The 13554-nt window shown below is 58.0% G+C and overlaps 3 protein-coding genes and 1 long non-coding RNA gene across 4 annotated transcripts in view; 1 reads left to right on the top strand and 3 right to left on the bottom strand.

Annotated features, from left to right (window-relative positions):
- TRAPPC14 (trafficking protein particle complex subunit 14) lies at positions 1-4512 on the bottom strand. Its single transcript, XM_046666001.1, has 11 exons — positions 3814-4512; positions 3497-3592; positions 3261-3390; positions 3003-3089; positions 2726-2846; positions 2472-2619; positions 2257-2339; positions 1993-2156; positions 1309-1463; positions 884-1077; positions 1-771 (listed from the first exon to the last, which is right to left on the bottom strand). Exons 1-11 carry the CDS (start codon positions 4222-4224, stop codon positions 618-620), a joined length of 1743 nt encoding a protein of 580 aa, XP_046521957.1. The 5' UTR covers positions 4225-4512; the 3' UTR covers positions 1-617.
- On the top strand, positions 3977-12819 carry LOC124241817 (uncharacterized). The gene is made up of 3 exons (XR_006889328.1): positions 3977-4107; positions 12372-12511; positions 12688-12819. It is a non-coding gene; the product is annotated as an uncharacterized LOC124241817 (long non-coding RNA).
- On the bottom strand, positions 4629-10396 carry GAL3ST4 (galactose-3-O-sulfotransferase 4). Its single transcript, XM_046666002.1, has 4 exons — positions 10290-10396; positions 8758-9070; positions 8274-8577; positions 4629-6090 (listed from the first exon to the last, which is right to left on the bottom strand). The coding sequence occupies exons 2-4, from the start codon at positions 8880-8882 to the stop codon at positions 5059-5061; spliced, it is 1461 nt and encodes a 486-aa protein (XP_046521958.1). The 5' UTR covers positions 8883-9070; positions 10290-10396; the 3' UTR covers positions 4629-5058.
- GPC2 (glypican 2) overlaps positions 11021-13554 on the bottom strand; it is a 6349-nt gene continuing 3815 nt past the window's right edge. Inside the window, exons 7-10 of the mRNA XM_046666005.1 lie at positions 13171-13320; positions 12948-13087; positions 12675-12850; positions 11021-11892 (exon numbers count right to left, since the gene is read on the bottom strand). Of these exons, the coding sequence (XP_046521961.1) occupies positions 11645-11892; positions 12675-12850; positions 12948-13087; positions 13171-13320 (714 nt within the window). The 3' untranslated portion in view covers positions 11021-11644. The remainder of the gene's footprint in view (positions 11893-12674; positions 12851-12947; positions 13088-13170; positions 13321-13554) is intronic.

Raw genomic sequence — 13554 nt, forward strand, 5'->3', positions numbered from 1 at the left:
CCTCCTGAACAGGTGTTTAATAGTCTGATTTCAGTTGGAAGCAGTCATTGAAGAATAAGTTACAGGAACAGACAGACAAAAAAGAAAACAAAAACCCCACACAACTTAAAGTGCTTCAGGCTGCAAACGTAAACGTGAGGGGCAGGAGGAGGCCACCTAGCTATCTCCCCTGACCCCTGAACAGGAGGGTCATTGTCATTGTCAGGTTCCCTTTACCATCACCACCCTCTAATCAGCCCTGCGGGTGGGTGGGCGGGAGGGAATGTGAGAGGCCGGAAGGACAACTTAATAGGACTGAGGAAAACACTTTGTAAACTTAGAACAGGGTACGAGGGCGGGGGCCATGGAGCTCTTGGAGCCCTTGCCTTGGCTGAGGGGTGGGGCCAGCCCCCCCCCCAGGAGGTCGGGGGAAATACTGTTGGCTTAGTACTGCAGCCATACCCGCCCATTTCACAGCTTCTTCCCTCGTCCCTCATCCGCAGACACAGACAGGCAGCCCTGCTGGGCCTCCTCACCCACGGTAGGAGGCATCCCAGGGGAGGCACAGCCCGGAGCGAGGACCCCCTCTCGGGGCTTTTGATTTGTGGGAGTGTCAGAGGGAGGAGAGCAGCACGGTGCTACTTGACAGGCTCCACCACCAGGACCTTGCACTCACGCTTGGCAATCTTGTCCAGAGAGAGCACAGCCTTGTCCGGGGGCAGGTAGAGGGGGCGGCCGACAGGTGAGGCCACAGGGGGTGTGATGGCCCTGCGCTCCATCACACTGCCTGACCTAGGGGAAGGCAGCGGCTGTGGGCGCTGGTCAGACCCCACACCCCTTCCTGCTCCCTCTCCAGTTCCGGCCTCTCCCAAGTCCACCGGCAACCCCTCCCGCGGTTCCATACCTCATGAGGTGGCTACGGGAGGGCTGTTGGTGGGAGAAGGACTGAGAGCGGCCCAGGCTAGCCTGGTGCCTGTCCACCAAGTCCCGGACGGCAGGACTGCTGGGGCTGCTCTTGCGAGAGAGGGGCCGGGCCTCGGGCGGAGGGTGGGATACGCTGGCAGTGAACTGCAGCTTCAGTTTCATGTGCTGGCTCAGCTGGGGTGGGGAGACACAGATCAGCATTCCCGTTCGCTTCCAGGCCCCAGACGTCCTTTCACATCATCTTCCCACTTGACAGGCGCATGTTGGATCTAAATTCCACTCTCTCTGCCCAGCTTTTTAGTGCCACCCATTGTATTTCACAGAAGCTAGTGGTCCCAACTCCTCCCAACCCAACATTCTTCATCACTCACCACACAGCCCAGCCCAGCTCCCCACCTAGCCCACCTCAAAGAGCCCAGTCCTTAGAGCCTGGAAGGCCACACTGAAGGTGAGCGCGCTGCCCTTCCGGGAAAAGCCGAGGTTGTTGAGGGGTGTGTGGCAGACAACCGAGTCCAGGGCTGCCTGCATGGCCCTGCGCTCCTCCTCACACAGCTGCTTTCCTGGGGGACAGAAACAGCAACCAGTAAACCCACCTGTACAGTGTCCTCAGTTCACAAAGGGCTTTCACAAGCAGTCATTTGATCCTCAAAGCCACTCTGGAATAAACCGAGTATATGTTATCTTTTGCCAAATTTTATAAATAACAATAGCTGATACTTACTGTGTGCTGAGGTCTATTCTAATCAATTCACGTACATTAACTCAATAAATCGCCATTAACAACCCCATGAAGTATTTTCTCCATGTTAGAGATGAGGAATCTGAGGCTCAGAGGGGTTAAGGAACCTAACCAAGGTCACACAGCTGGTAAATGGGAGAGAGAGAAATCAAACATACCAGGGAGCCCAGCTCCAGTGTGAATACCCTTAAAATCACTCTGCCCCGCTGCCTCTTTAAACTCTCCACCTATGACACTATGGAGACCACCTAAGTACAAAGCCAAAGCAGCCCACCGCAGGTCACCCACATCCATTTCCTCCTTTCCCCTCCCCTCCTTCAGACAAGATCCCAGCCTGGCAGCGCACCCACCAGCCTGTGCGTGCTCTGGGGTCCACACAAGCCTCACAGCAAGGAAGTCTTGGAGATTGTTGAGCAGTGTGTAGGTGACAGTGAATCGCTCATAGGTCCGAACGGGGGATTCACAAGAAGCAGTCATCACAAAGCACGGGCGGTCCAGGCGGATGCTGGGCAGGCTAGAAGCATTGAGAGAGAAGGAAGCGGGATGCATGTGTTGCAAAACAAAGGTGAACAGGATGGTGCCCAGTGGCGGCAAAGAGCGTCCCACAGACTCACCGGTAGTGGGTGTAGATGCTTTGGGTGAAGGGCAGCTTCGGGGTGGACCACTGAACCACAGCAATCAGGGGAACTTCTAGGCCCTGCGGGAGGGACAAAGGGAAACATCACAGGTATCAGATGTTCCCTCTCACCTTAGTCAACCCCCCCGGCCTTTCCCTCCCACTGCTTTTTCTTAACCTTTTTCCTTGAACATGCCAACCCCTTCTACTCACCTCCTTGGCTCCTGGAGGGGGCTGTTCACCCCCTCTCAGCTGAAACAGGAAGTTGTGTTCCTCCAGGGCACTAAGTGGGCAGGGGAAGCAGCCAGAGGTACCAGGGAGCCGGCAGAAGGAGCCCATGGAGACTTCCCCAGATTGGTGACTAGTTTAGAAGCAAGAGGGACAGAGCTGGGTCTTTCCAAGCCAGAGCTCTTGGCCTTGCCCTCATACCCACCACTTCACAGCCCAGCCTCATCCCAGGACCTCACCAGACATTGTCCACCAGCAGCACAGAGCCATCAGGCATGACAGGTAGATAACTGGCATTGAAGTTTGGGAGAATGCGGATATCCCAGATGGAAATTTCCTCCTGGGAAGAGCTGTTCAGCACTGTCGGAGGTAACCAGCTCAGCTCAGAGTATCTGGACCCCTCGGACCCCAACTTTACCCCCGAAACGGACCTATCCCCACCAGCCTGCCCAGAGTAGCTGCCACCCGGTCAATGCCCTTGCTGCTACCCAAGACCCAAGCCGCCCATCTGCTCACCCTTGAGCACAGTCAAGTGTTTTCCAGCCACAGTGAACTGGCGGCATTTCAGAACCGGAGGGGGCAGCAGAGTCAGCAGGGTGCTCACTGCGGAAGAGGGCAGAGGCAAGGAACGATGGGCTGGGTGCAGACCTCACCTCCACCCACAGTCATAACCTTTCTTTGCTCCCCCAGATCCAGCACTGGCCAGGATCACCTCTCCACTCTGTCCCCCAAATTCCAAACTCCAGCGCTTCCCTTCTGCCTTCTCCTCCCCACCTTGGGCCTTGAAAGCGCTCTGCTCTCCCCGGAAGGTCTCCCCAGGAGATCGGGTCTGCAGCAAGCGCAGGTAGCCTTGATCTCTGACCTCTGGTGCCTCAACCTCCCGCTTCCACACGGTCACTACAATCTGAACACAGGGGACGTAGAACCACAATCAAGAGGAGAGACAGACAGCCGAGCCTTAGAAAGGGAGTCTGAATGAGGACAGCAGCTCCACCCCTTGCCAATCTTACCTTGGCCTTAGGTGTCCCTGGAGGCAGTCTATCCAGTGAAACGGTGAGTGGGAAGATGACCTCATCTGTGGACACAATGGGTTCCTCCACAGGCAGCTGGGGTGACGAAAGGGGTGAAGAGGTCAGGAGAGTCAGAGGCAGCCTGCAGCGTCCCCTTTAAGATCCGCGGTGCGTGGTGCTTGCCCTCCCCTCTCCGCATCCGTCATCTGCCTCCAGCTTCAGGCCCCCAGCATCCGTCCCCTTCCCCTTCCCCTCCCGTCCTCGGAGCCCAGCACACCGCCCCACCGCCCCGTGCCCTGTCACCCCGAGCTCCTCACCGTGGTCGCTCCCGCTGAGGTAGCAGGGCCCGGGCCGTGGGTGAGGAGGGGGCTGCAGCCTCGAAACAACCCCCCACCGCCAGGATCCCCGCCCCCTGGGGGTTCGGAATCCTGGTCTCCGGAGCCCCCGCCCCCGGGCGCCCCGCCTCCAGCGCTGACCGAGGCCAGGGCGGCCAGGGCGGTCGCCAGTTCCGCCCAGGACCCCCGGGCGCCCGAGCCCGGGCCGCCCCCGGCGCCGGAGCCCGCGCCGCCGCGGCAGCGCAGCACCAGCAGGAAGCGGACGGTCTCCCCCAGGTAGAGATGGTTGCGCCGCGGCAGCGCCCGGTACCGGCCCGGGTCCCCCGCCAGCTCGGCGCGCGGCGGCAGCGGCACGGCCGGGAAGTACATCGAGTAGTCGCACTGGGACTCCATGGGGCGGCGGGGACGCGGGGGCCGCTAGGCTGCGGCCGGGGGTCCGCGTCCCCGGCGGGGGCTGCGGGCGGCCGGCCGGCCCGACAGACCGGCCGGGGCCGGGAACCGGGGCAACGAACCCGGAACCGAGACCCCGCGGGCCCGGAACCGGGGTGCGGGGCCCAAAGTCTGGCGAGAGACCGGAAGCGGAAGGGAAGGGGCGTGGCCTCCGAGGCCCCGGAATTTGTGGGTGACCGGACCGTGAAGGAGAGGGGCGGGGTCCGGCTGGAGTTAGGCTGCCTCGAGGAGGGCTTAGGAGTGACTACAGGGAAGAGATATGAAAAGAAATGTTAAAAAAATCCAACCCCGCGTCTCCCAGGAAGATGCTCCATCCCCTCCCCATTCCGCCTGATATAAAACTAGTCGAAGTTTAAAATTATTTATTCATTCAACAAACATTTCTTAGTGAGATGAGCATAGTCCAGTAACAAATATTTCATAGAGAAATGGACGCGTTATGCCAATCCACCATGTCCCAAACTTTCTCTGGTTTACTCCGTGGTTTGCTCCTCCAGGGGGCGTTTGAGAGTGCTACAGGGACCTGCTGTGGGGCTGGACAGGGGAAGGGGCAAAATGGGAGGGGAGGAGGGGACACTGCTAGGAGAGGAAAAGACTGGGATTCCTTGGCACGGGCTGGAGGACTTGTGGACCACATCCGTGTAAAAGCTCCATTCGTTGTCTAGGGAGCAGACACGCTTTCTGAGGGCAGCAGAAACGCATGTGGCTGTCTCACACTCCTCACGTGTGCCCTTCTAGCTTAGCTGCTCTTCAGCCTAGGACTTAGTACCCTGATGCCTATGGGGAGAGTGGCCTTGGAGTTTTGAGGGGCAGAGAGACTGTTGGGGGGAACTGCTTAGCATCTAGCTTGTCCTTGTACTGTAGCTCAGGGGTAGCCAGGCGCTCACACTCCTCCTGGTCTTGGAGGCTCAGTCCACTCCGAAGTACATAGCCCAAAACCTTCCCTGACCCAAACTGGAAAGGGCGGAACCGACGGTCAGTGATGTATTTGGGATCCAAAGCCTCACCCCCCACCAGACAATGTTTAGCCAGGGCCTCTCGGCGAGCCCGGAGCTCTGCCACAGCATTCTCCAGCCGGCTCTGGCCGTATTGTTTTATCCGTGCCCAGAGACTGTGGTTGAAGTGAACATAGAGAGCCCAGTCCAGGTTGTTCCAGGCTCGGGCCCGAGCGGTCAGCTGCCTATCCTCGGCAGTCAGTCCACCATTGCTGACAGCGTTTCCGCCCTGCTCACCTCCAGCCTGGGCATTGTGCATGAAACCCACCACGTCATCCAGACCCCAGCACAGGGCGTCTGCCAGCAGAACCAATGACTCATCAAAGTACTCAGCCACCAAGACCAAGTCAAAGACAGAGTCCAGCCAGGCCAGATTCCACTGGATGAAGGATGAGGACCCCAAATCTAAAGAGGCAGGGCTGGACATCTGGCTGTGACTATCAGCAACAGTGGGAGCAGGACGGAAAAGAGCATTGGGATCCTGGGTGTGGGCTCGAAGGTCAGTGCCCGAAGGCAGGACACGCAGCTGTGGGGGGTTGGGGTCCTTGAGGGGTTGAGGATTCCCTCTCTTGGTCCTCATCTCTGGGGGAAAGGGGAGGCCAAAGTCAAACCATAGCAAGTTGCGCGCATAGTGGTCCCCGCGGGCCCCAGGCCGGTAGAAGGCTCGAGGATTGGCCAGGAAGGCAGCCAGGGATGGCGCTTTGCGGAAGGCTGATGAGGTGGATTTATAGTAGGAAAAGGCAGAACGGGCCAGAGCCGCTGGGTCTCGGACAATGGAAAAGAAGAAGCTGTCGGAAGGCATGACCTGAAGTACCTGCAGAGGAGAGAAAACAGACGTAGGGAGAAGAACTGGGCCAGAAGAGCAAGCCCAGTGCCCACTGATCCCCCAGCCCTCTCAAACCTCCTTCTGACAGCTCTGCTGGCAACCCCCGGCTTTCTTCACTAGCTGCACAGCTCTTGGGCAAGGTGCTTAACATCTCTGAGACCCAGTCTGCTCATCTGCAAAATGGGGATCATCCTATCTTCCTTCCCAGGTGATTATGGAGGTTACATGAGATGAAGGATATGAGGGAACCTGGACCGTGGGAAGCTCCTAGACAACATTAGTTTCCTTGGGCCTTTCTGGCTGCCGTGGTCAGTAGAACCTCTAGAAACTAAACTTTGTATTCACTTCTCCAACAAAAATCTCTGAAGTGCCTACCCTGGGACTCTTGGTCACAGCTCCAAGAAAGGAACTGGCCTCAGGCCTCCTCAGGGGGTCACTGGCAGCAAAGGGGGAGGAGAAGAGGCAACAATACAGCTGTCTCAGGTCTAGGCATCAGATGGGCAGGCCAAGCTCAGGATGGCCGAAGGACACTTCTAGGGCTCCTGGGCATCTTGGAGAGCAAAAGACACCCCTGCAGTGGGCACTGGGAGCCATGGCCACGCAGTAGGGTGCTGCCCTGAGGCCTGGGACATGTGATCCCACTTCTCAGCAAGGAAGAATTGAGCTGAGCCACACCCTAACGTGGTCCTGCAGGCAGAGCCACATCAGAACCCAGCTCCCGGGGTCCCTGAAGTTTCTGCCTCTGAACGCGGCTTTCTTCCTTGAACCTGACTCTCTGACATGATGTCCTCCAGCCCGCTGTGCTAATATGGGCATGCCTGCAGGGCAGAGCTTGTGAACTGCGTGGCTCTTTGAAGGCATGGGAGAACAGTGCAGAGCACAGTCTGTGGCATCACGTGGACCCAGAATAAAATCCCAGTTCAGCCATTTACCAGTTGTGTGACTTTGGGCAGGTTATTGAACTTCTCAGAGCCTTCATTCCTCCATCTCTAATTCTGGGTTAACACTTACCTTGAACGTGGAAGTGCATGGAATATGGTAGGTATTCAATGAATGGTGGTGACGATGAAGCTAATCATCCTAACCTCTGGAGAAAACTGCCTCAAAGCTCATTGTCATTGCCTCACTCCCAACATGGCCCCTCCCTGTCCATTAGATCACATCCAGCCTACACACACTTACTCCCTCTTAGACACAGACACACACACCCCCACCATGTCTTTCTTGATGTTTTGCTCCTTCTAGAAGTTCTAATATTCTCCTTACTACAAAGTTATATCCACCCTTTCCTTTACAACCCACCTCTCCCCAGAAAGCCCACCTCTTTTGATGAATATTCTCCCTGCAGTTCCAAATATAAATGCACACGGGCACACATGCCACAGAAAGTGCTTCAAATTTGGAGCAGATGAGCCTGGGTTCAAATCCTAGCTCAGCCACTTTCTGTTAACAGAGGCCAGTCACTTAGCCTGTCCAAGACCCAATCTCCTCCCTATATAATGGAGACACTTACAGTATCTTCCTGGCAAGGTGATGGTAAGATTAGCACCCAGCACTCAAGAAGTATTTGCTAAAAGTTAGTTCCTTCCCTGTATGTTTTCATTGGCACATTGATTTTCTTCTTCCAAGAGCTCTCAGGTTCCTGTGTGTGTTACAGATGACGCGAGTGTGTGCTCTCGTCTCCCCCTTTAGAACTGAGGCTAGGGGTGTGGTCAGGACTTGGCTAGGGCTTGGCATATAGCTGATCCTCAAAATCTAGCAGACATGGTGAGGGCAGTGAGAGGAAGAGAGGTCAGAAGGCAGTGGCTGAGCCGGGCCGCTGGTAGTGTCAGTGGAAGGGGCAAAGAAGGGCAAGGGGCACCTGGAGGGAGAGTTAGGGGGAGGTCAGAGTTGGCAGGACACTGACACTCATGGGATAAATTGGTCAAGGAGAGAGACTACTGTAAGCTCCAGATGGGAGGAGGCAGGACTTCAGCTCCCAGAAACTACTGGGGAAGGGACAGCTGAGGAGAGGTGCACAGGAATCTCACCTTTGTGGCCCCCATGCCCAACTTTTAGGTGAGATGATGCCTGGGGGGCCCCCAGGCCTGGGGCCTCCTCCACTGGTGGTCTCCGCCGCAGGACGGAGCCCATCTCTCTCCAGTCCCACCCACCCCCTCTACACCCCTCACCTCTTTCAGGTTGAACCTCATGTGATGACAGAGGATGTGGAAGGGGGGCTGGGTGCCTCCACCCTGAGGGCGGTAGCCTTTGACTCGAGAGGCCTGGAAAAGCCTTGGGTAGCCGAACTGGTAGCGGGCTGGGAGGGCGAAGCGCAGCCCGTGTCGGTCCCCGTAGCGATGAAGCAGGCTCAGCACAGAGCTGCTCCCGGATTTATGCGTCTTCAGGAACACAAGTCGCTGCCGAGGTGGGCAGGACGGAACAGCTGGTCCTGGGGATGGGGCCCAGGGCTGTTGGAGCTGCAGCCCTGGTAGCCTGGGGAGAGACAGCAGGGGAAGTGTCCTGTTCCTTACCAGCAGGTGGATGGGGTGTCTTGTGGAGCAAGGACAGAGGACAAGGAGCCTCTTCTGAGTCCCCAAGAGTCACAGCCCCAGGTGGGATGGGAGGAGCAAATGGGGAGCATCTAGGGGACGTTGGGACAAGATGGGAACTCACCTCCTCTGGAAGGGGCCCCCCCAGAGTTGGAGGGCAAATCCGATGGTCATGAGGACTCCCAGAGCCACCCCCAGGCTCCGAGGCCCCCAGCGGCGCATGGTCCTGGTAGAAGACAGAGGGCCCATGTGGCACAGGGAAGGGTGACTCTACAGAGGGACAGGGCAAAGGCCAGGCACAGAGGCGGAGACAGCTTGAGACTGCCGTGCAGCCGTGGAAGGCGCCGGTTCGAGATCGGGGGGTCATTCCCCAGGCCTGCTCGCAGCCCTGGTTGAGTCTGCCCCCTGAGTTAGCAGATTTTTGCCTCTGTCAGCGTCTAGAAGGGAAATGAGGGGAAGGAGGGGGGATCTAAGGAGAGGGTAGAGCCTTCTCTCCTGCGGCTGTAGCTGAGACCTAATTCAGGGAGGAAAACGGGGTGGGGGGGGGGACGGGGTGGGTGGCGGGAGATCTCTCCACGCAGATCTTCCGGGTGGTCCCACAACTACTCTGCTGTCAGCCTCCAGTTCTCCCAACCCCCATCTACAGTTTCTCCCTGAGCCTCAGAGCTTTCGAAGGGAAGGGGAGAAACACTGAAGACCCTGTAAGAAAGATCTGATTGATCTACTCATACGACAGTGAGGTGGCGATCGCCAGGCCCCTGGCTTCCTCCTGAGCTCCTCTGTCTGTGACAGATGGGGATGAAGAGCCCCATCCGGAGGCTGAGAGGGGCAGCCATAAGGAGGGAATGAGGGTCAGACAGGGCACCAGCTGATAAAACCAGGGAAGTTAGACTACAGGGGTGACTTTATAATGAGCAAGAGTAAGCTATCCCTTCGTTGTAAACTCAGGCACCTCTCCTTTTCCCCTCTCAGCACAGGGCAGAACCAGGGTGTGAGGGGCTGAGGGAGAGGTGGGTTGCTTAGGAAACCCAGATCCCTCGACACGCACCCACACAGCCCCATCCCCACTTTCCAACCCCATCAATGCACCCAGAGGAGATTGAGAGGGTGGGGCTGGAGAGAGAGAGAGAGAGAGACAAACCCTGTGACACAAAGATATGGAGAGAAAGACGCAAACACTGAGCTTCGGAGTTCCTTCCCAGGCCCCAGCTTCCAAATCAACTGGGAGTCCCGACCCGCCCCTTCAGATTACAACCCACAGCCTCGGGCCACGGCTGCTCCAACAAGCCCCGACAGCCCCTTCTAGGATCAGCCAGGGGTGACCCCAGGCAAAAGAGAACCCACACTTGCTACCTAGAGACCCGCCCCCTCTGGCATCTTCCCCAATTCCCTCCCCCCAATACAGCCCTCAGGAGCCAGCCCCGCACTGGACTCCTTCCTCTGTCTGGATTTCTTCTATTCCTTCCATCCATCTCTGTCTCCTCCCATTACCCCTATTCCAACGCTCTGTCCTTTTCAGATCTGATGAGTGCTCAGTCTGTCACCAGCCCTTTGTTGGCCCCCTCCAGGGTTCTCTCTGTGAAACCCCCAGGTCTCCTCCCATAAATTCTAGAGTCCCTCCACTGGCCGCGGCCGTGGCTTCACTTGCCCACTCACCAGGCCACCTGAGGAGCCGCTGGGAAATCAGGTCTGGCCCTCTCGCCTGCCCCAGCCACCGCCCAGCTCCTCACTCTGCTCAACTTTCCCCATAAACTTTCTCAGCGCCCAAGCTCCTCCCCTCTCCCTCCCTTTGTCCCGCCAGTCCCTGCAGCTGCTCAGGCTTTGATCGCGCCTCTGGGTCTCTCCCTCCCTGCATCTTTCCCTCTCCACCAGGGCACCCAGCCCGCCCTTGGAAGACGCCACTTCTACTCTCCTTTCACACTTAGGAATCAATTATACCTGCTTCTCTCTGATTTCTGCAGAACAAAAGACTCATTCAGGCGAGAGAAAGAAAGGAAGGAGAAAGTTGAAAGCCGACCTTGTCAAGGACATTACAAGGTAGCCAGAGGCTGACACACAGAGAACAGGGGCCCCCACCCAGAAGGCGGTGGGCAGTGGAGCAGTAATATTAATGATGTCTTGGGTTCCAAAAGAATTTTGCCAGTGACAAGGTGCTTCCTCACACAGTTCCTATTCGGTCCCCACACATCTCCCCATTTTACAGATGAAGGTGCTTGGCCCCAGAGGGCAGACAACTTGCCCAAACTCAATCCCAGGGGACAAGTTCCAAGAGAGGCACAAAGCAGGCAGAGACCATCACAGAGGCTCAAGGGTCTCTGCCAGGAGCCCGGGCTCAGGGAGGGATACGGACGGAACAGAAAGTCACACATGAGGTCCAATAAATTAGCCATTTATTTGCAGAATAAACACTGAAACGTGAAATGGGGAGGCTTGTGAAGTATGTGGATGGCAGAGGTTATAAGATGAGCCCCCCCCCCCATTTTTTTTTTTTTTTTTTGGTATTTTAGTTTAAGAATTCGATACAGGAAAAACTCAATAGAACCCAGGCCCATAGATCTTGACATCCTATTCACACACACCCCAGTCCCCTGCCCTGCACCCTGTCAGCACCCAGCTTTGTCTTTTTTTGAGACCAAGTGCCCCCACCCCTCCCCACCTCCAACTTCCTTCAAACCCCACCCCCCAACTGCAAGTCTAAATCTCGTCCCTTTCTCCTTGTTAGGGCTGACCACCAGCCCAACTTAGAGGCTTAGCTGGAGAGACCACACCTCCTTCCTAGATAAATACCCCCATCCCCCCAGCCCCAGATACCAAATGAAAAAATAAATATTGTGAACACCCCCACCAACCCACCAGTGGGTATCTCCTGGATTTGGGGCCCCAGCCGTTCGCCCAAAAAGTCCCTTCCCTAACCCTCTCTGCAGTCCCCTTCGACTCCTCCCCAGACCCAGCTGAGGGGGGAGGAGGAGAAGGGCCATGAACCCTTCTGATGCTAGGGCACCCTTCCCCTGTTATCGAGGTCCGAGCAGGGCCAGGGCTGAGAGGAAGAGAATGAGGATGGGTTGGGTGTGAAAACCAATGGACGTCCCCCCAGTCCTGCTCTTGCCCTGGTTGTGGCGGACAATGACACCTCCTCCTTTGCCCCCAGCACCGTCCCTTCGAGGAGGGCGAGGAGGCCGGGCTGGGGGGGCCACAGCTGCTGCCCCGGCCATCCAGTCATCTGCATAGTGTCCCTCTCCAGAGCCACTGCCGTCCTCATCTACAGGGAGGGACAGGATCAGAGATAGACAGGATAGAAAAGCCAGGCAGCAGCAGACAGAGGGAGACAGAGAGACACAAATAGGGAGAAAGAGAACTCAAGATAGAGACAGAGAAAGAGAGAGAGACAAGTAGATAGATGGAGGGTGGGAGGAGGGAGGAAGTGAGTGACAGGAAGGCAGGGAGAGAGATGAGACAGCCATGGAAATGAGAGAAGGCGATGGGAGACAGGACAAGAGACAGTGAGACAGAGCCAGAAAAAAGAGACAGACAGACAGATGAGAGAGGATAAACAGGAAAAGACAGGGAAAACAGACGTACAAAGCAGCAGCCAGCAGATGGGAAGAGGGGTGGGGGGACGAGAGACAAAGACAGTGGGAGAGAGAAAAAAATGAATGTGCATGCCTTGCTTCTCTGGCAAACTTTCCCTTGGGGAGCGAGCCCAATGGCAACCCTTCTCTATTTCCCCGCTTCCCCCAGGTTGCCCGCCCTCCCCCACCTTTGCCCACTCTAAGAAGCTTCCCGCTGTTCTGTAAGAATGTTTTTGGTGTCTCCCGCACTGGACTGTGAAGTCAAGGATAGAGACCCTCTCACTGATCTGTCTACTCCTCACCTTTGAGGTGAGCGCTAAAAGAATGAGAGAAGAAAGGAATGATAACTGAGCAGAGATGAGAGGGGAGGGGCTCGGGAGGCAGTGGGCGTGGCCTGGAGCCTGAGGGTGGCCCGGGTCCAATCGCGGGAAGCCGGGAGGAGCCAGGCCCTCAGGGCTTCCCCGGGGCTCACCCCAGTCCTCCAGTTCCAGGTCGCGTCCCAGGGCAGCCGCCCTCATCCTGGTAGTGGCCGCGCGAAGCTGCAGCCGCCGCCTCCGCGTCTGGAGGTCGGGGCTCGAGGATTCCACATCCAGCTCTGGGTTGTCGAGCTGCTCGGTCAGGGAGCCCCCGACCACGGGCGACAAGTACCTGCGAGCAGAGCAGCCCCGAAGGTTCCCGCCCGGCCCCGCCCGGCCGCCCCCGGAGTCGGCCTCGTCCGCCCGCCCGCCGCGCGCCCGGCTCTCACCGGCCCCGCCCGGCTCCGGTCCAGCAGGGCGCCGCCTCCTGCGAGATGTCCGCCGCCATGCGGGGGTCCCCGCACACCGTCAGGGGCAGCCCGGCCCAGAAGCCCCTCAGCCGGCCCAGCCGCTCGCGGAGCTCCCACACCTGCGCAAGCAGAGAGAGCGGGCGAGCTGGAGCGCGCGCCCCCGCCGCCGCCCCGCGCGCGCCCCGCATTCACCAGCACTCACCAGCCGGGGCAGGCTGGTGCCCGCAGCCGTCGTGGGCCGCTCCTCCTCCGCCGCCGCCCCCGTCCAGAGCCGGCCCACCTCTTCCCGGGGCGCTGGGGCTCGGCGGGCACGGGCCGGCGCCGGCGGTGGGTTCCCGCATTCCTGAAACACCTGCGGCCCAGGGAAGAGACCCCACAGTCACCCCACGATGAAACCCACACTGTGTCCCGACTCCAACACTCCAAGCTCCCTAGACACCCTACAGTGTCTCCCTGACACCCCACGCTGTCCCTCCACCCCAGGCCCTCACCTCCACCCTTCTCTCTCCTGTACTCGAACTGACACCCCAATATGATCCCCCCCACCCCTCAGGCTGACGGACGCTCCCCCCTTCTCATGGCCCAT

This window comes from Equus quagga, chromosome 7, assembly GCF_021613505.1.
Source record: "Equus quagga isolate Etosha38 chromosome 7, UCLA_HA_Equagga_1.0, whole genome shotgun sequence".
NCBI classification, from domain to species: Eukaryota; Metazoa; Chordata; class Mammalia; order Perissodactyla; family Equidae; genus Equus; species Equus quagga.